At 51.8% G+C, this 27,023-nt stretch overlaps 2 protein-coding genes across 2 annotated transcripts; one reads left to right on the forward strand and one right to left on the reverse strand.

The window, feature by feature from the left end:
- Nucleotides 1–13,981: 13,981 nt before the first annotated feature.
- Nucleotides 13,982–18,170, forward strand: LOC100905553 (insulin gene enhancer protein isl-1). The gene is made up of 6 exons (XM_018641325.1): nucleotides 13,982–14,063; nucleotides 14,260–14,449; nucleotides 14,598–14,735; nucleotides 16,384–16,509; nucleotides 17,302–17,684; nucleotides 18,049–18,170. The coding sequence occupies exons 1-6, from the start codon at nucleotides 13,982–13,984 to the stop codon at nucleotides 18,168–18,170; spliced, it is 1,041 nt and encodes a 346-aa protein (XP_018496841.1).
- An 816-nt stretch (nucleotides 18,171–18,986) lies between these two features.
- On the reverse strand, nucleotides 18,987–24,541 carry LOC100905698 (LIM domain only protein 3). Its single transcript, XM_003748226.1, has 4 exons — nucleotides 24,493–24,541; nucleotides 21,815–22,196; nucleotides 19,258–19,383; nucleotides 18,987–19,147 (listed from the first exon to the last, which is right to left on the reverse strand). The coding sequence occupies exons 1-4, from the start codon at nucleotides 24,539–24,541 to the stop codon at nucleotides 19,057–19,059; spliced, it is 648 nt and encodes a 215-aa protein (XP_003748274.1). The 3' UTR covers nucleotides 18,987–19,056.
- Between the last annotated feature and the right edge of the window lie 2,482 nt (nucleotides 24,542–27,023).

The raw sequence follows: 27,023 nt of genomic DNA on the forward strand, positions 1-27,023 counted from the left end.
CGTCCTGATATGCTTCGGTCGCGAGAAAATAATGTTTGCATGCGGCTAATATCGTCATACGAATCTGGCGGGGGAGAGCAATACGACTCGTATTGCCACGAGTCGTATTTCTCTAGAACACGAGAAACTCTGTCGACTGTGCCGTCTCTCCGACAATCAACTCGTTCGCTGTTCCTCTGACAGCAGCAAAAATCGTCAGAGCGATTTGAATACACTAAGCTTGATGTGGCTCAGGAGTCAAACCAGATCCGTACGAGAGAAAGTCAGACCCGACTGTAGACGGTTGCGAGAGGTGTTTTATTCTTAGCTGATTATTGCACGAGCAAAAGCACAGGACCTCGAGCGCTTCTGCTGCTGGTAAACGAATTATCAGAGTGAATGGCTAATTCAATGACGAGACTGCTGCTGCTCCCGGCAGCAGATTCCTCGGTCGGCTCGAGCGGCCCGACCTGAGACTCAGGTGCGATGCCATTGCGATTGGCGAGATCGTGGATCCGATTCCATAGCCGCTCCACATCGCCGAGGAGAGACCCACTCCCCTCTCGTTTTGCTCACTAACTCACCCACCAAGGCCCCTGACTCCGTTACAACACAGCGACAGATTCGAACACATTCAGACGTGAGAAACTGTTGATTCCCGCTGACCATTCGAAAATGGAGAAAATTGCGGAGCGGATTCGCGAGCGCAACGGAACATTCAGTTCTCCACGGCACCGCGCGCCATCGCGAATCGAAATTCTCCTGGACGAGCTCCGAGACGAAACCGTGAAAGACGTCCGTCCCGCGAGAGACACTGAGAACTGCATGGGATGAAGCAAATTCGAGCGCACACCCAGCAAGCATCGAATAAATGAACAGTTTTTAATTTAACGGACAGCTCCCTTGAGTGCCACAACGAGAAATATCGATGGTGCTGGGGAAGTTCGAGCGAAACACGAGCTGGGAATCGACGTTTCTCAGCTTCGACTTCCTTCCGTCGAAAGAGAACGAGTGCTGGATACAAGGGATCACTCAAGTACGGGATACATGATATCCTTTCCCGAAACAATCGAGCGACGTTTAAAAACTTTTCTAAACGTCGCTCCTCTAAGCAGTTTCAAGTAAGGGATATCTCAATAGGGAGATTGGGCCACCAACTCACTCCCAAGGAACTCATTAGCACGATTTATGTCTGCCAGGAATTTATGAACAGGCCGACCGACTGGGCAGGGAGTTGGCCGACTCGCGGACATTCCGAATTCTTGGTAGAGGATTCTTGACCTCTTGAGCCAGCTTCGCAACGACCTCACCATATGTGACCAGGCCATTCGAAACTTCATGATGCCGGTCAGATGAGATGACTATTCTGACGATCTGAATCGTTCCCGGAACATTCTCCAGCTGCGCTCATTAACCAAGAACGATATTTTGATAGTCTCAGCAGTCTCGACGCTAACCCGAGCTGGCGAGCGATGGGATTAGCCCGACGAGACTCTATATACCTAATTGCGGATTTTCCCCGAAATGCAGAATCCTCAAAATGATTCATTCGGATCCGCCGCTCGCCTGAGCTCCAATCCACCTTCGAGAAGGATTGATTCCATGTTCCATCGTTTCTAGGCTATTCCTTAATCCGGTTCAATTTCCAGGCGGATATCTCCGCTCCCGCGGTGCGATCTTAGTTCAGAGATGCTGAACGGCCTATGAATCAGGAAGCTTGGTTTACCCGGAGCGCCTGTTCACCATCCGATACGCTGGTCGCGCGAATATTTGTCCGGGGGAAGGGGCTACAGACTCACCGCAATGCAATTCTTTTCGAGTAACAGACCCGTTCGATTGCGTGGTCCGCGACAACCCTTCATGATGATGCTCATAATCTAATTCGCGCAGGGTACACCCGCCACTATGAGCGCCAACTGCCAGAGTCAGCCACGAGGGTGAGTACAATGCAACAACAACAACAGCAGCAGCTGCAAAAAACCGAGCGCTCCTCTGTCGAACACTCCCATCGAAAGCCGCTCGTATTCGAGAAAAACTGCTCATGATCGAGGATTCAGCCTCGGAGCATTCATTGAGGGGCAGGAGTTTCGAACGACTGTCTGCAATGCATGATAAAACTCAATCTCTCTCGAAACGTTTCCAGTTATGCTAAGAATTCAAGCCAACCATGTCCCCTGCGCGAAGCAAGCATCGTCATGAGGCAATCCAGGACGCGGGTGCCCAATCGGGAAAAATGAAAAAACAAGCCCCCGGACGCAGAATAATTATTATTGTTCGATGTAATGAGAAAACATGTTCGTAGCTCCCACGGAGAGAAGTCGGATCATGGCACGGCACCCGCTTTGGACCGCTGGTGGGCGGCTTGAATGTTTATTATACAATACCGTGTTGCGGAACTTTGTGGATTCCCCAAGTTACAGACTCGTCAAGTCACAAGAATCAATCACGGGCTTTTAAAGAGAGCAATCGGTACAGAGTCCGAAAGCCGCATAGCCCTCACTGAAGGATCGAGACGCAAGCGAGACGACATCGGAACTGTATCGATTGAGCCCGGCCAACGTCTCGACTGGGAGGCACAGTATTTACCGATTGCGTTTCGCTGACTAAGGACAATGTCTCGTTTAAGAAGACAACTCAAATCTCCCGAGGGGATTCTTCGCCAGCCCCCATTCGACTGTGTGGGAATTTTCTCCAGGAACTCACTCTGAAGAACGAATGGAGAAGGCACCTTCGTTTTTCGCGCTTCGGAGTTGTGACCCGCGACGAATGCCAATGGTGTATGCCCCCGCATGGATTCGGACGGGACATCCGGCTGATCCGTACGCCTAATCTATTCTCCGTCTAGAGACGTTCTCCGCGACGAGTGAGGAGCCCCAGGTCAGTTTTTAGACTTTCGCATGGAATGGAACTTTTCTGAGTGAGAGTCCCCGCTGGGTTGAGATATCGCTCGAGCCATCCCCGAATGCTCCAGGAGCGCAGCGGTCGACTCTTACAGGAAAATCAGGACGCGAGGAGTGGTCCTTCAAATAGCGAACATGTACTCGATCGAAAGCGATGTCCACCGCGGTCGCTGGAGACACAACGAAAACACGGATCGGCGTTCTGAAGGAAAACGAACATTCCCGCGGTGCATGGTAATCGAATCAAAGCGAATCTTTCCTTCCTTGTACGATGCATTCTTTTTCGTCCTTGTTTCAAAGTTGAAGTTTCGATGGGTGAATACGAGTAAACAACAACCAGTATACGAACAACGACAGGACGCAAAGCGAGAGGAACGCACGCGCTCGACGTTGCCTCACTTCTACTTCTCGAAGTCGATGGTCTCTCCATTGATATTGGACACTGCTGTCCGAAGTCTTGAGATGCCTCTGTGGAGGATCAGATAAAAAACGAGGCACAAAGCTCGATGCGATCGGAGGAGAGACACAGCGGACAGAAGAGGCAAAGCGAATCGAATGGAGGCTGAATTCAAGCCGGACGAGTCGCATGTCGCACTTCACGTCGCTGTTTTCGGTCATCCTTGAGACCTCTCTCCCCTTCGCGTGAGCTTGACATCGTCGAAAGCTGCAGTGTCATCATTTCTCTTCACGAAAACGAGAGAAAATCGGGAAACGCAATGTTATAGTGTGCGGTGGAGCCTTCCCCATCTCTCACAAGACCCGCCAGGGATAGTGAGTTAGAACGTCTTTTGAGGTCGTTAATATTCAATCCGAAAGTAAGATCGGACGAATGCGATTCCATTGTCGATACGAGTTCTCGTTAAGCAGGTCCGTGTACGCCGAGACCCGAGGGGACTCCGATCGTCTATCCGCTCCGCACGAGACTCCACCTTGTTCGTGCCCGCTCGCCGGCGCGAGCGTAGCCCTTTATCATGTACTAAGTCATGTGTTTGTTCAGGATCGATCGGACGAGTAAACGATGGTCGCAGGGCTCGTCCCTTCCTCAATTTTCGTATCTGTTGATACCTGTCGGCTCACCGAGTCCCAAGAACTTGAAGTCAAGATGGGCCTCACACGCAATGCTGAGACGGCCAGAGAACGCGGGAAGTGGGTGGAATTTCCGACCCGGCGACGATGAGTGAGCGAGCGCTTCCCAGCCTAATCCATCGTGCCCATCCCCTAAATCGACTTCCAAAAAATAGGAGAGAATCTTTCCCAAACGGAATGGAGCTTTACTCTATCGATTCCATGAGCTCTGGATTAAGGGGGTTGACCCAGCGAAATTCGTCGATCAGAGTTCTCCGGAGAGGCGCGGAACATCGCTTCGAAGCTCTGGCAGTCTAGGAACCGGGCACGGATCAGGTGTTGCTCTTTTGACCTCACTCCACAGATCCTCGGGCTCGGTCTCCAAAGCCGCGGAAAAAATCGGCAAACGACTGATTCCCGCGATTTGAGCACCTGTATCGATACTTTCCGTCCAACTATTTTCCGTGGAGCTCACCCATGATCTCGTGGTCCTGCGCTCGGAAGAGCTGCAGAAGCATGTTTGTTATCCGTGATAATCAGCCCATTTGTTTGTGTATTTGTTTGCAGCTCGCGATACAATGCACACAAAGAGAAGGGAGATGTTTTCGGGGGCGAAAAGCGCAGAGAGCAGACAGTGAGCAGGCAAGGAGGCCAGCCACGCGCAGCTTACAGGACTGAGGTAATCGGCGATCAGGGGACGGGGTCGGAGAATGTTCCCCCACGAGGGTCGCGGGCAGAGACCGCTTGCTATTGGGGTAGATGTTCTTATCTTCACGGCTGGTGGACCCTTACATCTCAAGCAGAGCGACGGTTCTTCGCGGGACGCACAGGGATCGCTTCACTTGAATGCCCTTTGTGAGTTTTGGAATCTCGATGAACCTTCTCTTCGGCGTGGCCGGAACCGCTGGTATCGAAATTCGGGCTCCGCGAGATGAGAGATTCCAGCTCTGGAGGAGACGATCCTACTCGACCCAAGGGCATTCCTTTTACTATTCATGCATTTTCCCTCCGGTGAGCAACAGCTGATAGGGGGCGACGGCCAGGATCTGCAGCGCGTGGGGAAAATCAAGAAGATGAATGTCACTCGATGACGTCCGCAAGATTCCGATCCCAGCGGCCTCACCAGCGATTGGTGTCGTGGAAACAGGAGTCCACGTTGCCTCGAAGGCCCTCCCACTCTCGCAGTTGGAGGCCCGGGGCCCGGCCCTAAGCCAAGACGCATGCGCATCACTTCGACTGGGCGGACTCCCCACGCAAGGCCGAAACCGCGAGCGGAACGCAGATACGGCTGGACCGTCGACAGAGACGGAACCTGTGAGTGAGTGTGTTCGGTGCTGCCGTAATTGATTCTCGGGAGTTCAGCGGATCACAAGGAAAATTCAACATTATTATTATTACGATGAGGAGCGGAGCTACGACCCCCTCAAGAGTGAGGCCTTATCCCCGAGCGCTCCAAGATAATCATCCGCTCTATCAAACAGAGCCTGTGCCCGGAAGCCAGGCCCCGCAGCAGAACACCTCTAACGGGCAGGCTACGGGTGAGCTCACTAACAGCAATAGTATTTTTTTTATGATGTTCCCTTGAATTGGCTTCATTTGCTCCTCGGGTTCGCAGAACCGCTCTCAATCTGCAGAATGCAAGGATATGATCTAATTCGATTGAATGTGTCCGAGTACGGGCTCGGGAACGAGACTCACGATCGTACCTCAGCTTGTGTATGACGATCTGCGCGACGGGCTACCCGGGGCTTAGGGAAGGGATTTCGGGGCTGGACGCCAATTCGTAAAATGTCATTCTCGGTTCCGTACATTGCCAGGGGGAAAATCGTCCGGACCAGTAAGTCATCCGCTCATTGAGAATCGGAGTTTCCGTGACGGAGCTCTCGGAGGAACATCCGCTGACGACCCTGATCGGAACCTCTGAAGACGCACAAAAATTCGGAAGCAAATCGAATCTCGGACACGGAGAAGAGAAGAATTTCCATCGGGTTCCGGTCGACGAGATGTCAAACTCGTTTGAGCTTCACCGGTCTAACGACTTGTCAACGAGAAGGAAATCAGGAGATTCCTCAAAATTGCACTGATGGACGCTGGCGGGGACAGCGGGCGCGGCGGGGAGAATGTTTGAAAAAGTAAACAACATGCAATCAAGTCTCCCTGGAGATTGTCTGCGACCTTTTCCTCAAATCCATCCGATGTCCGTCCGTCGTCGTCGTCCTCCCAATCTGCCTCTCTAACAGTCCTTCTCTCAGTCGGTCGGTCGGTTTTCGGTCTATCTCCGTCGAGCTCGAGCCGTCCCGCTCCGAGACTGACGGACCTCGCGGAAAACAAACGCGCTGTTCGAGCGCGGCTCCAACGAATTTTGGCAAGGTTGCGACTCAACTCAAAGGTTGTGATCGTCTGACACGCCTGAACGAAAACAGGGAAGAAGAATGGAACGGGGAGCGACAGGGTTTTCCGAGAGCTGAGGTCGCATACTCCGACGGAGAAAGCAGAGACGACAGGCGTACGGTTTAATGAAAATTTCGCATTAACACCTCTCACCGGACCGAGCCAAAGATGTTTCGCTTGCAACCACCGGGAACAAAACACCGCAAACTCGCGGTTCCATTCTTTGGACACCTCCCCCCGCCAAAGCCGGCGGCTCGGCCGTGCATATCTTCTCTCGCCCCGAACATTTCCTTCGGAACAGCTACAAGTGATTCCGACCGAATAAAAGATAGGTGGCAGGGAAAGACCAAACGGTCGCAGAGAAGCTCCGTGATACGGTGCGTTAAGATCGTCACTCGATCGCGAATTGATCGGCTCGATAAAGAAGCAAACTTCGGACCGCGTGTCGGAGCAGCTATGAGACCAACCCCCACGTTTCGATTCTTCCCGTAAATGGAGCGTGTCGGCCCCACCTATGCACAGCACAGGTATCGCATCCACACATTCCCGGAGTAGCGACGGATTTAGACGTCGACGGGAAATGGGAAAAATACGCTGGTACTCGTTGTTCTCGACATGATCGTCCAAAGAAAGAAGTCGGTTCCCCTGGCGACAAACTTCGTCAAGAAGCGGTCGAAGGAATGAATCCGTGCGGAGGATTCCCCGACGAGTAACCGACCCTCATCTATCGAGTTCCGCGATTCGCGCGGGAGCACAAGGCCAAGAGAGGGAGGATGATGGGAACATGGTGATAGGAGGAGATACCGAGTCGGAAAAAACAGGGCTCTCGCGCCTTATCGACGCCCGGTGGCACCTTAACTGCATCGAGGCTTTGTGCGAGAACAGATGACAATTGTTTCATCCGGTTCTATCGCAGAAGACCGAATGAGCTCCGTCGGATTCCTCTGCAGATAGCTGAGGGGAATATTGTCGCGGAAGAAAATTCGCCGGGAAAGCTCGTCAAACTGCGCGAGCGACCAGGGATGGGGAGGTACAAATTTGCTGAGATGTATAGATAGAAGAACAAAGTGAGAATAACCGGCACTTATTGGACTCGCTCGACATCTTGAGCTCCTGCGAAAAGGACTCACTCACACGACTCGAGCGGCCGAGTGAGATGCTGTGTGGCTCGGTGCGGGCAAAAGAGGGCAAGTCGACAAAGACGACGACGACGGTGCTGCTGGTGATGATACTCGAGATCTCGAGTCACTTGGTATGTGCGGGCACGCTCGCGCACTTCTTCCACCACTATCGAGGGGTGCTTAACTCTTTAAGAAAAACGCCCTCAAGTAAAACAGTGCGCTGGCTTATTCGGACCAAGTGTCTCCTTTCGGCATTTCTCCGTTTCTTCCTCTCCAGCGCGTACTCCCTTTTTCCGGATTTGAGCCGCGCTCCCTCTTCTTCGCCTCCCGTGCATTGTTTTTGTTGTTGCTGGGAACTATTGCCGAGAGGGTCGAAACGCCGCGCCGACCAAAGCAGCAGAGAGAGGAAGAAACTGGAGGGAGACCGCCAGAGATTTTTTTCATTTTCCAAGCGAAGAGGCAACGACCTTCCCGTGATTTTCCATCTGATAGAAAAAATGCCACCATCCGAATTTTAGCCTGTCCGCCTCCTCCGGGAACCTGAGCCTTGCTCAACGGGGCGACTCTGTCGATAAAAGACCCTTCTTGATGTCGACAAGTGGGGGTCCTTCCAAGAGACGATAGGGTGTACGGGGAAATAATTTCTCGTCGTAATTACCAGCGACGGAGGCAAATTAATGAGAGCAGTGACGATGACTGCTCACTTTCAAACTGACACACTTCATCAGGGGCAGCCTGCTAATCCTGTGAGCGAAGTCAGCACGTTTCCTTTCATTTGATGCTGCCTCGGCCGCTTGATCCTTCTCGTGTATCTAGCCATGCGAGGAACATCGAGCGCTGATCGTTAGCGGCTGGTTCGATTAAGGTTAGCCTGACGGAACCACAACGCAGCCCAACCTGGACTCACGAAAGCTACCGCTCATATCCGCGTATGTCTCGATATTCACCTGGCACAACGAGAGCTCACGGGGGGGGGAGACTTGAAGGGGTGATTGGGGGAAGCTGGGACCAAAATGAGGGAGGAAGTAGGCAAGAAGGGAATGCTACGGTCAAGGTGAAACATATGTGTGCGCAACTTTCCTCCAAAGCGGAGTTCGGTAGAGGAAGAGACGAAGAGTCTAACCGAAGCCACTTTTAGTTTGTGCAGTCCGATCATTAACAAAGTTTTTGTACTGCACAAACCGCCTGCAGGCCGTGCGGCTTCGCACTGGAGAGCCCCATCCTCCCGCGCAGAGTGTCATTAGGGAGACGGAAAACGGGAGAGAAACAGCCATACATTCTCATCATCTTTCTTGACGCGGGGGAAATTTGAATTTTTTCCCCGCTCAAACGTGGTCCCATTCCTTTTTCACGTCTCTGATCCCAATGCCCGAGTCCCACGATAAGTCGCGATGCGCTCGAAAAATTTCAATGAGTTTCGTACAAGTAATCGATATTGATCATAATCATAATAAAGAAAGGTACCGGACAGAATCGAAATATTATAGCCGAATCATCTTATCATTATAAGCAACATTCAGTCTCAAACCTTCTCGCAAATCGTCTCGCGTTCCGGCGGGGAGGGAAAAACTCTCGCGGCTCGATCCAGGTATCGAGAAAAGCGCTCAGCGGCGAGGCTACAGGGCAGCGGTCGTTGGATCGAATGATTAAATTGCCCAAGCACGGAAGAAACGAAGCTGTGTATCATCTGCACGTACGCCGCTGCATTAGCAGGAAGCAACACGCTACTCACCGCTAATTTAGCTTCAATCGGATCGGCGGATGACTCGCCGATATTAAGCAGGCCTCCCCGTCCAATTTGGCTGCAATCGCACTCCGGGCTCGCGGAGCCCGTCTCTCCCGAAGAATGCCATTGCTGTTCGCAGGATGCATTTGCGGTAGGCTGGCAACTGGTTTGTGGATAATGATGGGAGGATGCCGTTATTAGTACATTATTGCTCATTATACACTGTAGGAATACGTTCTGACGATCAGGGAGAGAGTGGGACAATCCATCTCGAATATTACTCGGAGTTTCGGTTGAGGACTCGAAGAGTCTCTGAACATTCGTGCCACGGACCCACAGACTCGTGCTCGCTGCTCGCCTCGAGCTCGAATGTTTCTTTTCTCTGAAACGGATCTAGTCTTGCTTCCAATCTATGCTCGCTGACCAGCAACGAGGACTCTGACGGCACGGCGGTATTCTCTTATCTCCGCGGGACCCCCGGCGGACCATGTTTGATGCAAATATATCGACTGCGCTTCTTTTTGAAATCGTATCTACGTCTCCCTTGTGGCAGGCTCGACTGCGTTTCTCGTGGCCATTTCCTTTATCATCTGCGTCCGACGATGTGTTGCTCAATCAAACAAACTTCGGAATCAGAGAAGGAACTTTCGCGAGAGTGGACTGTATTTTTATCGTTGCGGTCTTTCGGTCAGGACTCAGTTTCCGAGTAACGTAATTTTTGACGTAGGAGACGCGTTTTCCCCCAAATAGAAGCCGACTCCGTTTTCCGATAGGGCTTAATAGATAGGGAGTATCCGGGCGAATTGCGAATGGCGTCATGAATATCGACAAGCGCCGTCATGAACGCTTCCGATTTCGAATCCATCGCTGGATGAGAGGACGGATCCTCAATCTGCAGCTGTCGACTTCGACAAATTCGGGAATTTTCCGGAGGATATCCAGTAAGAAGGCACCTGATGACTCGTTTGGGCTTCCCTCGTATGCCTAGAGTTATTGTGGTCGCTTGATTAGTTCGAGTTTGGGCCGGAACTCGGAGAGTAGACATCGCGTCCATCAAAAGTTTGTCGTTATCGCCGCTTTTCAGTTGAATGGTCAACCGGTGGTCGAGGTGGTTTTGCCCCGTCCTCTCCCGCTATTTTCGTCGGTGGCTTTCGGCGAACGAGCCCGCGGTTCGCCACTTGTTATCACTACACTGCGCTGGATGGACACTTACGGCCGGAAGTCATGAGGATCGTCGCTTCGAAAAGAATTCTCGTCCGGACGCGCTCTCTCTTCTTATCAGTCGCGCGCTCGTTAGACCGAGGGAAGGAGCAGAGCTTGGCAGCAGACGAGCCCGGGAAGTGAATACTCACCAGAAGCCATACAGTGGGAAACTGCGAAACTGCAATACGAACCAAAACGTCGCCTGCTCCTTATTCTCGGCTCCGGTTCGCCAGACGATTTGCTCGCCGTTACGTGGATCCACCGATCGCGAAAAATTCGTCGATGCTGAATCGGGTGTTCCTCTCGACGTACCCCGGAAGGACGACGAACCAATGTGCAATATCATCATGGAGGTGCCAGAAAGATTAGCCGATTGATTTCATCCGGAAGCGGGAGCTATATGAGAAAACTAGAGGCGAAACGAGCAGTCCCCGGCATCAGTCGAAGAAACTCGAAACGGAATCATCATTTCTCGCCAAAAAGTGGCAATCGTGAGCGCCGGGCGAGGTGAGCGGCAGAGATAGCTGGTGGATTGGCGTCAATTCTCGTCGCTCCGCATGATTGATTGAGTTCGATGATAGATACATAGAGAGAGAGATGAGAGATTTTCTCGCCGCTTCAATCCCCCATCTCTGACGGACCGGCTCCGCTGACAACAGTGAGCTCCCGCACGCCTCACTTTGAATGAACCTTCTCTCAATTTTTTCCGTTCCTTCCTCCCTCCTGCCACTCTGGGTAACTTCGTTCTGCTCTGAGGAAATTTCGCGCGGGTTTCGTTCGAAAATTGAAACCGATTGAAAATCTCTTTGACAGATTACTGCTTCTCGCACGCCCATGAGGAATAGAATGATGATGACGATCGAACATCGAGGGAAGAAAAGAAACGTTGAGCAAATATCCTCCCGGACGGACCGCATTCCTAAGGATGAGCGGGCTTCATCAGTTTTCAAAACGTAATCTCCGGCTGAGCGATGGGCTGATCCTCGCCGAAAAATAAAGAGAGGAACGCGAATAGTCACGAGCAGAGACCCGATAGTCTGATCTAGTCAGGGTCAGCTCTGCCCGGATATGAGAGGAGGAAGGTGGGGAAGAAGTACATTCGCCCACATCGAAAAACTTTGGTTTCGATCGTTCATGCTGGTCCAGAACTCGAGCAAGCGAACAGGATCATTATGACCGCAGAGAAATCCGCTAAATGGTGGAGCGCATTAGAATGCGGGGAAGAGCAGCGAATACTGTTATCTGCGAAACAATTTCCTGAAACGGGCTCTCGAAACCAAGTTCGGGATTCGGGGAAGCCTTGTCCCGGGCGAAACTGCTGAGATTTGCTCCAAAGTTTCAGCTTCCGGACACTTCAAAGTTTTTAGGACCAGCCCAGGAGCGGCAACGATGTCGTCACACTCGAAATATCTCGACTGACGCGGAATCCGAGCCAGAGTCGAGTAGCCCGGACTCTCGCAACGAATATCTGTCGAATTTCCCATCAAGACGGAAAATTCCAGTTTTCCTGCGGTTAGAGAAATTGGCTGTTAGCGCACTGCGACGACCGAATGAGTAGGTCGCTTTTCCTTCCTGATACGAGGCTAATCGAGAACGATCGACGATTGTGCCAAAGAGGCAACTGTCAGCTTTGTTCCTTCGATGAGGATTCCCACCAGTCGATCCTCGACGCCCCGCGAGGGGCCCGGGTTAGCTCCCCTGATGTCAATCCGCATGTTCCACGAGAGACGGCGGTCCCGACAACGAAGACAAAGAACAAACTCACCTTGAGTCTTTTTTCTCTAAGTCTCCCGAGAAGCTCCCGTAATGGCTGACTCCTTCCTTCTCAGGCTTGTGGATCGGTCGCTTGCCCAGTGACTACGGATGGCCTCATCTCATTAGAATATCTTCTCCGTTGTTGAGCTCATCTGCATTCGAGTCGTCACCACCTCACCGATAGCGGTGGTGGCGGTAGCGACGGGTCGAACGTGGCTCGCTGGCCTGCTTTATTTCTCCCGCCTCGACTCCCTATCTATTTATCCCTCTCTCTGTCCCGCTCGTTCCTGATTTTCCTATGAAGCTCTTGACGACAGATAGACGGACGCCCGCTCGGTCGCTCAGTCGGACCAACCGACAGAGGAGCTCAATAGACACTAATTCTCAGCCGTAGCTTGGGGAATCAATTGATTTTTGCGTAATCAAATCTCCCACGCTAACTTTGAACTCTACACGAGGAGTCCCGCTCCTTGTCGAGGCTTCCCCGAGTGCTCGCCGGTCGACGTATTCGTCGTCACGAAGAACTTCGTTACACCGTTGAACTTTCGACTCTTGCTCGGGATTCCGTTTCTCCTATTTGTTCAAAGGAGCTCTCGTCGCCGAATCGCATATTTCCGCGGAGCAGCACCTTTGTCCCTTCGCGTCGGTCAAATTCGTTCCTGGATCAACCCGTCTCCGGAAAAAATCGCGAGAGTTTTCCCTGACGTAGACTTGCCGACTCGGCCCAAAAAGTTCATTCCGTTAGTGGAGTAGGTCATTATTGGAGAGGGAATGAGACTTCAGGGTGACAGCGAGGTGATCGAGCGCGCCGCTAGATACACCATCTGCAGATCGAGTATCTCCTGCGAGCGAACATCCCGTAGGTGTCAGCAATATCGAACGAGCATTAATCACTGCGTCGGGAGACGTTTGATAGAAAAAAATTGAGTCCTGCTAGGACCTGGTGCGGTACGTTGTCTTCTTCGGCTGGATTGAGGAGTCAATCGAGGTACAACCTCCTTCTGATTGCATCTGTGTCAGGACAAGTTAGCGTCCAACGTCAAATTATGTTTGTTAGCTAATACAACGAAACTCGAACTCCACTTGTCGCCGGCAACGTTTCCCTCATAAGGAAGAACACATCGGCGACCGAGGAAAGAGCTTTTTGTGGGGCGGGCCGAAAGTTCTCAGGTTTGCCTGGTGGTCGGAAGGCCCCGGGCTCCGCTTTCTTCAGCCATGATGGCATTCGGCTGGGGAAACAAACTTGATACAATTAATCGTTGTTGTTGCAGACTTTGCCAGTCTCCGGCTGATATATAATCGTCCCTGATGTTTTCCGGTTAACTCAGGACCCGATCGAAGGAAACCTCTTTCATGGAATAAGCTCGGAACACTTTTTTATTGGAAAACTACTTTATTTCTACCGTAGGAGGGGGGAATTGAGTTGCGTTCCGCCTCGGGATCTCTGTCGGCTGAGCGGACAAAATATGAGAAGCTGGAGAGCGATTTTCAGCGATGAAGACCGCCGGGCAATCTTTCATTCTTATCTGCTATTAAGCGCAGCTGCTCGAGCGAGTCTCTTCAACAGTCGTTGGACACAGAGGAGAACAAGAGGGGAAGAAGAGATATTCGTGGGGAGAGAAAGCCGCAGAGAAAACCAACCGACCAGAGATACTCCTTAATCTAAATATTATACACCGATTCATGCCTCCTGATATCGTATCTTTGACCACGTCTCCTTCGGCCGAGGCGGAGCTCTCGGGCTTTCTCGTCGTTGTTGTCTCTCGTTCCTCTCGCGGCAGTACCCAGAAGACAGCTCGTTGATATGGATTTCCGGACGATTCCTCTCGCTGCGATCTATAATGTCTCTGAACGAGCAAGTCACGAATCCCGCAGCTCGGAGACGAGTCGATTGCGGCCAGAGCACGACGATGATTGTCATCGGTGCGTCGGGAGGCTCCTGACGTCCATTGAGGGTTGCGCGCACAATTCCGAATGCTGCTTTGGGGGAAAAAGTGAACCGAGAGGGACCTTCCCGGTTCAGACATGGGAGGTCCGGTCTCGGAGCTCAGTGTAGGTGCTTATAAAGTTCACTCACTCAAATATCAGCATGCTCACCAGTTCCCACGATGCATTCCAGGCTGCGCTGCTGCGATGGGTCGCAAAATGAAATCGAGCCGACGGACGCAAAGCTCTTGTTCAATGTCCCTCAATCCAAACAACTCTGTCTTGATGAACTCGAATACCGATGGGGTTGCACAAGCAGCATCGAGCGTACAAAACGGAGCGCAGCCCGAATGTGCGGGCTGTCAGAAACCTATAAGGGAAAGGTGAGATACATGTATTTATCCTCGGAGATCGTGGTTCCCCTGAAGGCAGGTGCTTCGATCGCGTGAAGTTGACACCAGGAAGTTGGGCGATCGACACTGCTGTATGAGACTTTATTCCCAGCTAATTTCTTCTTCTTTTCGAGTTCAGGTATCTGTTACGAGCCCTGGACCAGCTATGGCACGAAGATTGTTTGAAATGCGCGTGTTGCGACTGTCGTCTAGGAGAAGTGGGATCAACGCTTTTCCATAAAGCGAATTTGATCCTGTGCAAGCGGGATTACCTCAGGTAATTTTGTACGAATCCGCGCGAGGATCTCGATTTCATTCAAATGATCCATCGTGGAGTCGATTCCGTGAAACTCGAGAGACATCGATGAAAGTCCCCGGGAGCTCCATCGTACACCGCACAGGAATAAGACGATATCCTACCGAAAGTGGGCTTTCCGTGCGGAGGTTTGCGATCGCCCGAATATCGCTCATGAGCCCTAGTAGGTTGAGACGCAAGCTGCCATCATCGTACGTTTGGCTTGCTGAAACGACTGAGAAAATCCCCGAAGACTCTGGACACGGATACACCCCGACCGACCACCTACGGAAGTCCAGTCGCTATGCCATAAACATGAAGTGCTCCTACGCATGGGGTCATAACAGTTTCCTGTAGTCGATTCCCTCATGACCGAGTAAAAGTCACGTAACTCCTCCGCGAGCCAAGAACATTCGCCAAAAAGTCTCGCTCGCGGAACGCGTGTCGGCAAATCGATTTCGTTTCCTTCGTCTTCCGGGGACCGGTGGGGCGTTCGAAAGTTGTTTCCCCATGCTTCGATCGGGGCGACTAGGACGACGTGAGACTATTCAGAATAATCTCGAGCGAAATACTCCTGGAGCTCCGTCCAGTGAAAACTGCATTAAAAATGACTGCGTCGAACCATCCAAACCCTCATGCATTCTTCTATTTTCCATGACAATATTCTCGTCCCACTGGGTGATTATTCTAGGCTGGAGATTATTCCAGGCAGGGAACTCTTCGATATCGAAGCCGTTCGTATGCGCGGCGAACCCAAGTTCTCTGTGAGTACGAGTCGCGATTCGTAAACCAACGCAACTTGTTTCCAATTCAGAATTAGGAGAATTGTCGAGGTAGCTTCTCGAATATTTCGAGACGGCTCCAGCATCTTGGGCAGAGATGTCCTTGGTCTGAACCCGGGTTCAAATGAGTGTATTTGATCTGAATGATTCCTGAGAGCATCTCCAAGAGAAGTCTTGTCTTGACCCTCGTCCGACGAGGGAAGGACGAAAGTTCACTCCGCGAAACCTCGGAAGACCCCTCGCTCCTTCTTCTCCCTCTTCCAATGCCTTAGATCGAATGGCTCGATTTCGTCGCGGGTGTTCGAAAATGTTCTCGGAGGTGTTACAGATACGGGGAGGTAGATATTCCCCTCGCGTTCGCTCGTTGGCTTCAGACATCGCAGCCACTCTTTCGCAGAATTCAACTCGTGCTCATTGGGGACTCGCTCCGAAGTTAGTCGTCGATCTAATTCGCTTCGAATCCGCTTGCGTGGCGCTAGGAGTTCCGCGGAATCCGCGACTATTGGCAGATCTTCGAATTTCCAGCATGCGATGAGAAAACACCTCAGCAGCTGGAGGCGACCACGACTTTATGATCCGGACAAGGATTTCCCCGCACCGGCTGCGAACAGTCGAATATGGATGTGCGACTCGGTCGTAGCATTGAAATTTTTTATTCGCGCGTCGCTTTCTCCAGACCCGAGCCCGATTTCGAATTCTCCGACTTCGGCATAGAGCAGTTCTCCCTGCTGGATTCCATTGGCGACTCCCGAGATCGCTTACTTGGACAACTCTTGAGCGGAGGGACCAGCGCTAGAACTGAATGCTCGTTTCGGAACTTGATTCATTTCGGTTCTCTTCGTTTACAGGTTATTCGGTGTTACTGGTCTATGTTCAGCCTGTCACAAACAGATTCCGGCGTTCGAGATGGTGATGCGCGCGAGAGGCAATGTATATCATCTCGAATGCTTCGCGTGCCAACAATGCAACCACCGGTAAGCGATGGACCTCCATCACGGCTCGATCTCCCCTTTTCTAGCATTGTTCTACTCATCAACATCTTTGATGATTCCTCCGGAGCTAGCAGCGAGCTACATCGCCGGAGAGAGGCAACAAATAGAGCAACGAACATTTCGAACAATGATGAACGAAAGTTTCCAACTCGTTAGCGAGGCGTTTAACTCAATTAGGATAGTCGTCAACCTCTTCAAAGTGTCGTTGGTGGGACTCGCATGCCTCGCGACTGGTCGACTGGGACGGGTCGGGTGCGCGAGCGGAACAGCGGGAGCAGAAGAAAGAAACTTGAGACTTTCGCTAGGGAGGAGAGGACCAACCAGCCAGGCGATATGACTGTGTTGCGCGCGAGCTCGTGGATTGCTCTTGTTTGCGGAGTTTGTTGAAATTGTTCACGAACGAGAGGAAGGGAGCGATCGAGAAACGACTACGAAGAGGAAAAGTGTCGCGACGAAGAATAATAGCTTCATTGATTATCGCTGTCGGTCGAATTGCCAGCGGCTCGGTAGCCAGCAGTCAGTGACAATAATCTCGGCCATATGTTGCTTTCGTTTCTACGATGTCGGTCGTTGTTGGTATCGTTTCGAGTTGGCAGCGGCGGAGAGGAAAGACGAGAATGCGAGTGGGTGGGACAGTGGGCAAATCAAGTTACTGCTACGACAACGATAACAACAACGACTCGTTCTCCGCCGAGCCGATGGACGGGGGGTGCGAAGACAACAACGACGCTCGAGGAGACAGCGCCGCTAAGAAAGATCGATGTTTCGTTTCAGTTTCTGTGTCGGAGACCGCTTCTACCTTCACGAGAACCGAATTCTCTGCGAGTATGATTACGAAGAACGTATGGTGTTCTCCCAGATGGGCGGCCAGTATCCGATCCATGGCGCCGCTCAACCTATGCAGCAGCAGCAGCAGCCGCCCCCGCCACACCACCATCATCATCAACAGCAGCAGCAGCAGCAGCAACCAGGTTCGCCATACTCGATGAACGGCTCTCATACCCCAACTCATCACACCCACCAAGGATCGTCAATGATGCCTCTGACTCCTCCTCAGCAACAATGCCTTGACAGATCTCCCCTCACAACTCCTCATCACAAACAGAGGAGCAGCCAACAGCAAACCAACTCGCAAGGACCTCCCCAAGGTCAAACAGGTCAGAGTCTCTGCATATTCAGTCGGGGAAGCGTCGAGAAGACCTGAGCAGTCGATTTGGTTGTCTAATTGTTCAGGGGGGGGGGGAAGACTGTCCAGCTGTGACCGACTCTGCTATCGTCAGGTCGCCGGTACTCCCCCGCCGACTGACATCTCATACATTCTCCTCGATCGATCTGATGCTCAATAAGTCAATAAGTCTTCCGTAGTACATCTAGAAGTCATGAAGCCCATCAGCGTGCCGTCAGATTCACCTCTCGGCTGAAACTCTAGCGAGAGCCAGAGAAGCGAAGCGGAATCATGGGCTGAGAGGAACAGGATGCCGAGGTTCTTCCCGCGAATTAGATGTAATGCATATGTTACAGGCACGCCTGGCGCACCGAGTCAACCCGAGGGCGATATCCTATTCGATGTAACTTCAAATGGATCGACAGTGGCCGGAACACCGCAGAGTTCTCAGAATCCCGGCAGCAACAGCGGGAAGTGATTAGACAATCTTCGTCATTGTCCAACAAGGAAGCGCCGTTTGGAACCCTCCGGATATGTTCAGATGATAATTTATTGCAGTTTGTGTTGTTGAAACTTTTGTTTTGAGAAGGTTCAAGTTCCTGATGTTTCATGTGCTTGGAAGGACAAGCGGAACTAATGGGGTTCTCGGGGTGTGAACTTTGAATATTCGGCGTACAGAAACATCGCGAGTTTGTCCAGTTGAGAGCATTCTGAATGAATTCTGTAAATACAATGACGCTCTTAGAGCATGACTTGTTCCTGTAAACAGTTCGCGATCGCGCCATTTTTGCATTTACAGTCTGACCTCATGGATCATGAATTCTGCCTCTTGTATGTATACTGAGCCGGGAGATGAGGACCCAGACAGATCGCCAAAAGGCTAGCGAGATATTATGTACTTCATCGCTCACTATATTGTGAACAATTTTCGATGAGCCATTCAGGAGAAAGGATGGGCGAGGAACTCATACAATAAACGAAGTATTAGGAAACCTATCTATTCTATTTCCTGATCGTCAGAGGTTTCGTTCAATGAGAATGAGTCATGAGTCTCATGAAGTCTGATGAGACATACAGATTCTAATACAGGGTTCTTCTAATGAGGAATGAATCGAGAAACCATTGAATAGAATTGAGAACCCAAGTCCCTCACGCTAAGGACTGGGCCCAGAGAAGGACGGAAGACTCGGACATCTTCGATCAGCACGAAAAACTTTATTGATTCTCTATCCTCTTGTTGAGCCTAAGGTAGCACAAACTGCGATTCTCTATATGTACAGAACTCATTCGGGATACTCAGCGAAAAGATTGCGTTGATTCGATCACAAATCAGGGAAGCCGTTACCATGTCGAAATCCGGGCGTTCAAGCTCCAGCCGAATAATACAGAGGACTGTAGTCGTCCTCGCAAAGAATCCGGTTGTTGTGCAGATAGAAACGGTCCCCGACACAGAACCTGCAAGGAAGGGGCTCGTGATGAAGCTGGACTCGAATATGGCGAAGTTCGAGCGTCTTCCCGAGACGCGAATTTCAGCATATCGGGCTTGGGGGGGACTCCTCACGAACCTATGATTGCACTGTTGACAAGCGAAGCATTCTAGGTGATAGACGTTGCTCCGGGCTCTCATCACCATCTCGAACGAAGGTATCGTTTTGTGGCAGGCAGAGCACAATCCAGCCGTACCGTAGATCCTGTAAGGAGAAAGTCAAGCTCTGAACGGCGATTTCGCATGAAACATGAGATCGGTTATTGACCGAGCTTACGGAACGCAAAAAAGAAACGAAGAATTTCTTTCGCCTTGGCTTCTCTGCACGTGCTCTTGGCGTGACGAATTCTTCGAGCGGCCGCCATCGGGAACAACAAGGGAAAACTCCCCGAGAAAAAAAACACCTCCCTTCGAGCGCGATGAAAGCCGTATGCGGGAGGTGATTCTACAAAAACTTGTAAATGGCTGCCGCCCAATGCCTATTAAACGGCTCAAGCCCAAGAGGGAAGTGAGCGATGTCAGCAAAAATATCCTTTCTGCCCTTTCGTTCTCCTTCAACATTCATCGCCTTGCACTCCCGGTCCCGTGGCCCTCAACCTCCGCGTCGTCACCAGCCCTCGAACGAACATTTGCAAATTTCAAAAGGCCAAAAGTGCACAGCGGATTCCCTGCTCGACTTTTCGACTCGTAAAACCAGCGAACGGAGCGTGGAATACATTGTGAGGATAATCGCTGACCGTGGTGAAAAAATTCTGCCTAATCCGCCGCCCATTGGATTTGGTCAGCGCTCAAACTGACTCATGGATCACTTGAATGCGTGACTGACCGGCCGAGGACTTAGGAAGAGAGCTCAGCGAGCTCGAGGTTTGAGACTTGAGGCTGGTGCGGTCCCCGCCACGCAAAACCTCGTGACCGCGAATTCCCGCATCCGGCTCCCGGAGCTCATTCCGAAAACGTTCCGAGATGGTTCCGGTGGGGGAATAAAAATAATGGGACTCGGTGCGACTCCGCTGCGGATCAAATGGCGATCGTCGTCGTGGATATACATACACAGTATACCGGCTCATCGAATAACTCGCTGCGGTAAAGGATTGCGCCGACCCGGCCGGATCGAATCGAGGGAACTTCGTGGAAGAAGCAATGCTAGTAGCACCACCTAAACTTTGAATGAACGGCATATATAGGAGCGTTTAATGGTTTTACAGCGAGCTTCATTACAAGGAGGCGCAATGGGGCCCATAGGCTCACGCGCCGAACTCACCCACACGGATCTGTCCGACACAGCCAGTGAGTGTGAGCGATACACCGAGCCGTTGCAGGAGCAATACAAATCTTAGGAGCGAATAGAAAACCAACTGCTCGAGCTCCGGCGATGTTGTCGGTCATAGAATTAGTGTAGCCGACTCCGGCCGAACACTCGAAGGCAAATCAAAGACACGACACGCGACTCCTTCCTCGCCGGATGGGAGGGCGAGGCGACTGAATATCTACCCGACAAGCAACTGCGCTGAGGAAATTGAGCCCTCAATTGCATCAAAACGAAATTGTTTTACAACGCTCCGCGATACCGCGCGGCTCTCGGGAGTTCGTCCGCGGTCGCGGAATCGCCGAGACCGCTATCGGCGACCTCGGAGGGAGGATCTCACCGCACAGAAAACTTCTTGTCGGCTGCGAAACCCTCGCTGAATAGTCGTTGGAGCTTCGTCCACTTGTCAAATGAGCCAGAGTTGGGTAACGAAGAATTCGGGGAATCTGGCCGCCCGTGACGACGAGGTCAGGCAATTTCGTAATGCGTTTATCTATTTAGCTCCACACGACTCGATTGATGATCATTTCAATGTCAAATCAGTTTCGAGTGCAGCAGCGACGAGCTCATCGTTCGAGACCGACCCGCGATGGATGTTGTATTTGGCTTCATATACCGCTCATTGTTGCAGGTTCATCGGTCGGGCGGCAGCTTCGTTTGTCGTTCATCCCATGGCCCAGATGGAGCTGTCCGAATCACTACACCGTCATTTCGTCGTTGTGTCACGCACATTTGGATCTGGGGTGAGCTAAGCAAGAGAGTAATACGGAAGCTCATGTCAACTACCGCAGCTGCTTTGGCGGAACGCCGTCCTGAAAGAGCCTCGCCAGCCGATATGGGGACACCGTCGTCGGGCGGTCATCGAAACTTTGAGACAAGTGTTGAACCCCTTTTTCCCGCTATTCGTTCTGCTCGTGATCTTCAGCGTTCGTTCGCTCGCCAGCGTCTCGCCGTAGCCCTTCGTAATACTTGAGGACCGAGGGCGAGTGGATAGCTTAAGTGCTCATATGCCCTGAGACAGCACGCCAGCAACCATAAAATAATGTTTAACTTCCTCTCCCTGAAGGAACGGAGTGAAAGACGGATGGAGAGGACCTGCAAGGACTTTACAACAAGCACGTGGCCAGCCATTTGCCTTCGAGCGAACAATCGCATCAGCAGTCTTGGGTCTCTAATGGGAAAATTCAAGAAGAGAAAAAATGGAGAGCAAATTGGAGTACGCGATTGAAATCGACCACCGTCTTGCAGAGCTATCGATCCGACTCTGGATAACCCCCTGAGAGGTGATTTTCTAGACGACACGTAAATCGAGGCATTCCCGCATACCAACCTGAGATAATCCCGTCGACAGAGGATGAGATTGTTCTTGAAGTACAGTGTTGATCCTACTTCTCCCAAACGACAGTCACAACTTCCACACTTCAAGCAGTCCTCATGCCACATTTTGTCGAGAGCGCAGAGCAAATAACGATCTTTTATGGAGTTCTGACAGCCGGCGCAAGTCGGTCGCGATTCCAAGAACAGCGACGGGGGTATATTGAGACTTTCGGAAACGTTATTGTTGTCCACATTGTTGCCGTCTAGAGACAACGCGTCACCTGTAGGAGCTCTGACGATGATCGTGGCTCCCGTAGGGAGCGACGGTGATGATTGAATTCTCCTTGTTTTAGCCTTTCTGGTTGGCACAATCGTATCCTCTCGTCGATCGCAGTCTGAAAGAACGAAGAGTTTTTTGAGCACACAGATCTCCCTCTCCCACGAGCACGTCGATTCTCAAGTTTTGAGAATCTCTGCCGATGCATTCTGCCGTACCTATCAAGGGACGGTCTGACCAACCTCCACTAATTGACCAGCGGAGCCAGTCAGAGTGTTGCAGATCACATGCCCTCAGCAAGCACGCTCGATCGACCGACCGACCGATCAGACCACCACCCGCGAATTCGAACGAGCGAGAGCCAATATTGTTTGTCGAGGGGTAAATGTTGCTAAGAGAAACCAAATGCGACCGTATCGGGGCAACGCTTTTCCTCTGTCGCTGTTCATTGTTCTCGATGGAGCTCGACCGGTCGCTGAGTTTTCTCGCCCAGTCATCGCAATAATCATGAAAAGGCTCACCCCGAGTAATAAGCCGCGCGTCAGCCGGCATTGCCCGGGACGACGAGCACGCCCCTATCAGGTCAAAAAAAAGCCCAGCAGAACATCACTAATCGCCCCGTTTGCTTCAGCTCCCTCGGTCTACTGTGTATATATATATATATGATTATGATGTGTTTGTCAAGGGTAGATAGCTCGTGGGGAAGGAAGATCGAAGCTCGGAATACTGAGGTGAACGAGGGCCCACATGCCAGCCAGCCACGCAGAACCCTTCCTCCGACGAGCTTATAAATGACCATTCAGAACAGATCAGCCTGGTCTTCCGTCTTCCGACGGGGAGCCAGCATCGCTGGTGATGGTGTGCTAGCTCCTCCCTCCCAAGCCTCAGACGCCGCATCGTGCGGAAGTTCCTCGGTCTCTCGCTCTCCACCTGCCTCTTCTCCCTGAGAGTGCTTCTCCAGTTTCAACCGAGAGGGTTAATGGCGGATATCCTAATTTCATAGACGTCTGGGTCAATATGGCTGCAGCCATGTGCTTATGTTACCTCCATCCCGAGATCCCGATAGATCCGCGATGCCCTCGGATCCCGCACTTCTTGATCTTGATTGCCCCGAATGATCGAGCCGTATCCAGGTGAGGTATGCCCTCCTTCTGAGCAGACGTTCGTTCTGCATCTTGAGGGCGTGCGATGGGAAAATAATTCCACTGATAAGCCTTGCAAGGGAAACGCTCAGACGAGCTAGCTGGGTTTGTTCTAAGACGATTCTGGGCTCTGGATCTCCTATTCTCGAAGTCATTCGTTCTCGGATTAGGTGTTCAATGATTATTATAGTCGTCCACGGAGGCGCTCGGGGAATTGCTCCTTAGTCTGCTCAGGAATTCGAGCAGTTCCCAAGACTTCGGAGAAGCTTTGAAGACTTCTGCAAGTTGTCTCCACATCGTCACAGGGACTCGATCGGCCCTCTGACCTGCGAATGGAGTGGGAGGAAGCGACGAGCGGCGCGGCGCCCAAAACTGATCTCATGAAGTTTGAGTGTTCCGAGCTCTTGACTCACCGGGAGTTTCCGTTTGTATTCGCTGCCACGTTGCGAAGAACGGAACTCACTCCGCGTCAAGCCTCAACTCGGAGCGACGCAGACGGAGAACGAAATCGGATAAACTCTGACACTTGCCAGCCGGCTCTCAACACACGCTGAGGAAAAAATAAAAACTGGCCCTCGAGCTAATAAAGCGCTTGATGCTAACTTCGCTCGACTTCCGCCGATTGGATTTAGTTTCTTTTCCGCGCGATCTCGGCCCGATGGACGCCACTGCTCCCCAATGGACCCCAGGACAAGTCTCCGAGAGTGCCTCCTTCGTTATGCGTCCTCCGCAGGAACTTTCGACCTGTCAAGTGTCGGAGTATTCTTTCTCTCTTTTGATTTGTTTTTCTCCTCTGCAGTTTTTAGCCAATGTCCTCTCAGCGGGCGCTCCCGCGATTCTTCCGATTTTTTCGAATTCTAAAGCCTTAAACAGCAACTTCCAGTCTTCGGTTCGACCGCAGCAGCACTTGGTGCACTCGAGTCTCTCTCCGTGACCGGTTATCCTTCCTCCCGTACATCGTCAGGAGCCAATTAGGAGAAATCTCATTGGCAGAATCAGCGGCAGAGATAGATATCTGCAATTTCGGGTGACTCTCTCCCCTCCCCCATGCTCCAACCCCTGCTCTCACTCCGAGTGCCTCGGGCGATCCATTATTTACTTTGAACGAGCGGCTGAGTGGGAATAGGCTTAACTAATTAGTCCACTTGAAATAGATAGAAGCTTAAGAGAATTTCAAACAGCCCGCGCTGCGCGTCCACCCAGTCCGATCGGCCATCGGTACCTTCGAGGGAACCCTTTCCCCCTCTTTGGTCTTTTCTCTGCCCGTCTCACCCTGATTCAACTTGACGTCCTCCTCTCCTTCCTCGGTGGGTTCCCCCATTCGAAATGGGTGAATATTGTACTGGACACGAAACCCTACAAGTGGACTCCCGAGGATTCGAACAGATGGGCCGAGCGTCGTGTTATTATTCTTAGACCCTCTCAGACATTCCGACAGTAGACTTTGACGCACGACTTGTCCCTCAGCTCTCGAAAATCTAAATTAAGCATCGCGGGGAGAGATCATGAATTCAGAGGAGTTCACGTCCCGAAGCGAAAATTGGCAGACCCATGCTTGTGAGAGGCTTTGGGCGGATCTTATCGCGGTCTGTGAAGCCGATTTCCAAAGATTGAACTACGGCCGATAATCTCGGGTCCGATCGGATATCTGAAATCCGATGAGCATTCGGAGGAGAACGACAGACCGGGTTCCGATTAGGCACTTTCAATAGCAAATCCCCGCTTCTAACGATTACAAACTTGACCCTCCGATTGACAGCACTTGCGGATTCGCCGACCCAGGAGACTCCCGCGAAAGGTTTTCTCCCGATGTCTCCGTCTATTTATCTATCTGCCTCTTCATTCGTTCCCCCATCCGTTTGTCCGTCGGTCTGTCGGTCTCTGCGACCGTCCGAGACTCTAAGCGAGAAAGATTCGTTTCGAGTCGAGATTTGTGCCAATCCGTGGAGTCATCAACGTCAAGAGTTGTTCGGAGAAGAAGCAGAATCTTAGCCCAAAGTGGCGGAAACTCACCGAGAACTCTTCACAGAGCTGTCACGGAATGGCGACGGTGCAAAGAAGGGCTTTCACATCGGGCGAGAGACAAACTGAGGGAGTTAAGTTCCAGTTTCCCGAACAAACGTTCTAGCGCGGGCCCCAATGAAAATAAATCGCTCGAGAAACCCCGTCGCGTCCCCCTGCAGCCTCGGCTCCGGGAGCACACCCCAAAGCGTGTCCCCTGGTCCACAGCAGAGAACTCGTTAGCTCGTCACGACTTCGAATGCGGCGCATCCACATATTCCCAATGAGCTCATTGGCCTCCAATTTAGTTGAGCTGAGCCTGCTGTGGATTATCCAGATGAAGCGGAAGAGCATCCGGACAATGTTCATGATTCAGACACGCTGTCCTTATCGGAGAGCAAGTGAGCATCGCTTCCCATTCAGTCGGCTTGCAAGCTATTCAGCGTAACCGAGTGAGAATCTTAGGGAGCGAGCGTGCGAGAGAGAGGAATTTATCCCACTTAGTCTATCCTAGCCCCGTGTAGGGCCTGTTGTGCGAAAATAGCAACTTTGCCGAGTGTAGACTCTCTCGACAGCGCCGCGCCGCTGCCGCAGCCGCAGCCCTTCGCTGTACAAGCTCGCTCCCCTGTCTGCCCAGGTCAACTAAACCGGAGCTAACGACTCGATGGGCCGAACGAGCCGTTGGTGAGAAACCAGCAAGGGACTAAGATTTATGCGCGCCATTAGATAGACGCTCCGGAATCAGCATCGGAAACCACGCCTCCAGCCGCCGAGAATTCTTCGACGGCGACCCCCACGCAAACACCGACCTCTGAAAGGGAGGGTCGGAGAGGATCTCTCACATTGGCGAATCGATTTCGTCGACAGATTTGTGGAACAGTTGACTGAATTGCCGTGACCGACCCTTCGGGGCGAATTCTCCTCGAGCAACCCGGCTCTCGCTCAGATTATCGCTCTCTCTTGATCCAGCCGCGCCAAGCTGCGAAGACGTGCGGTCGAGTCGCCGCTCAAAAACCTACTCCATGTCGGAGCAACGTTGATGATCCGCGCACCGGATGTTGGAGAGAGATCATTTATCGAGAATGTTGTAGATTTTCGCCTGAGGCAAGCAGCTCGCTGATGACCTCAGCCACTTCCCTGTCGGTTCGAATTTGCTGAAACCCGTCCCATCGCCCTCTTCACCCCGATGCTTGCCGTACAGGGTATCGATGATGGGCTGACGGTGTAATTCACCCGCGATATTTTTCGTTGCTAGTGATCTCTCACAAAGAACGAACGGTCAGTGCGGAGCGTCTGCTGTGAAATTCCCCAAGCCTTTCGTGACTGGATAGTTCTTCCTCTTTTTGAAACGGCCTTATCGCACTTCATATCTGGGGCCTGGACAATGTCCGAAAGGATTGAGGCGAGATGAGCCGGGCCTTGAAGGAGGAGAATGAATTTAAAAGCAGCCTGATCTGACTTTGTTTTTTTTATCGCAGCGATCCGGGCTCGGGGAAGCGATGCGAGTTGCATTCCTTGATTTATGCGAGTTTATTCCCTCGAGATAATAATTCTCCGATGAAGCTCATGATTCAGTGACAAGGGAAAATTCACGCTCGAGGGAAGAATCAGATTGGGGATCTGACCGGGGCGTCTGCTTGTAATGCCCATCCGATGTTGATATTAGGCCCCTGATTCTGATTCTGATCACACCGACACGAATCCAGCAGCGGTTTGTGAGCGATTTCGACGATTACGCGATCCTTCTTAGCTCACCGCGGCTGACTCTGACGGCATCGTCTACAACAAACCGCGACGATGAC

The sequence above is a fragment of the Galendromus occidentalis genome, unplaced genomic scaffold (genome assembly GCF_000255335.2).
Source record: "Galendromus occidentalis unplaced genomic scaffold, Mocc_1.1 scf7180000077529, whole genome shotgun sequence".
Classification (NCBI taxonomy): Eukaryota; Metazoa; Arthropoda; class Arachnida; order Mesostigmata; family Phytoseiidae; genus Galendromus; species Galendromus occidentalis.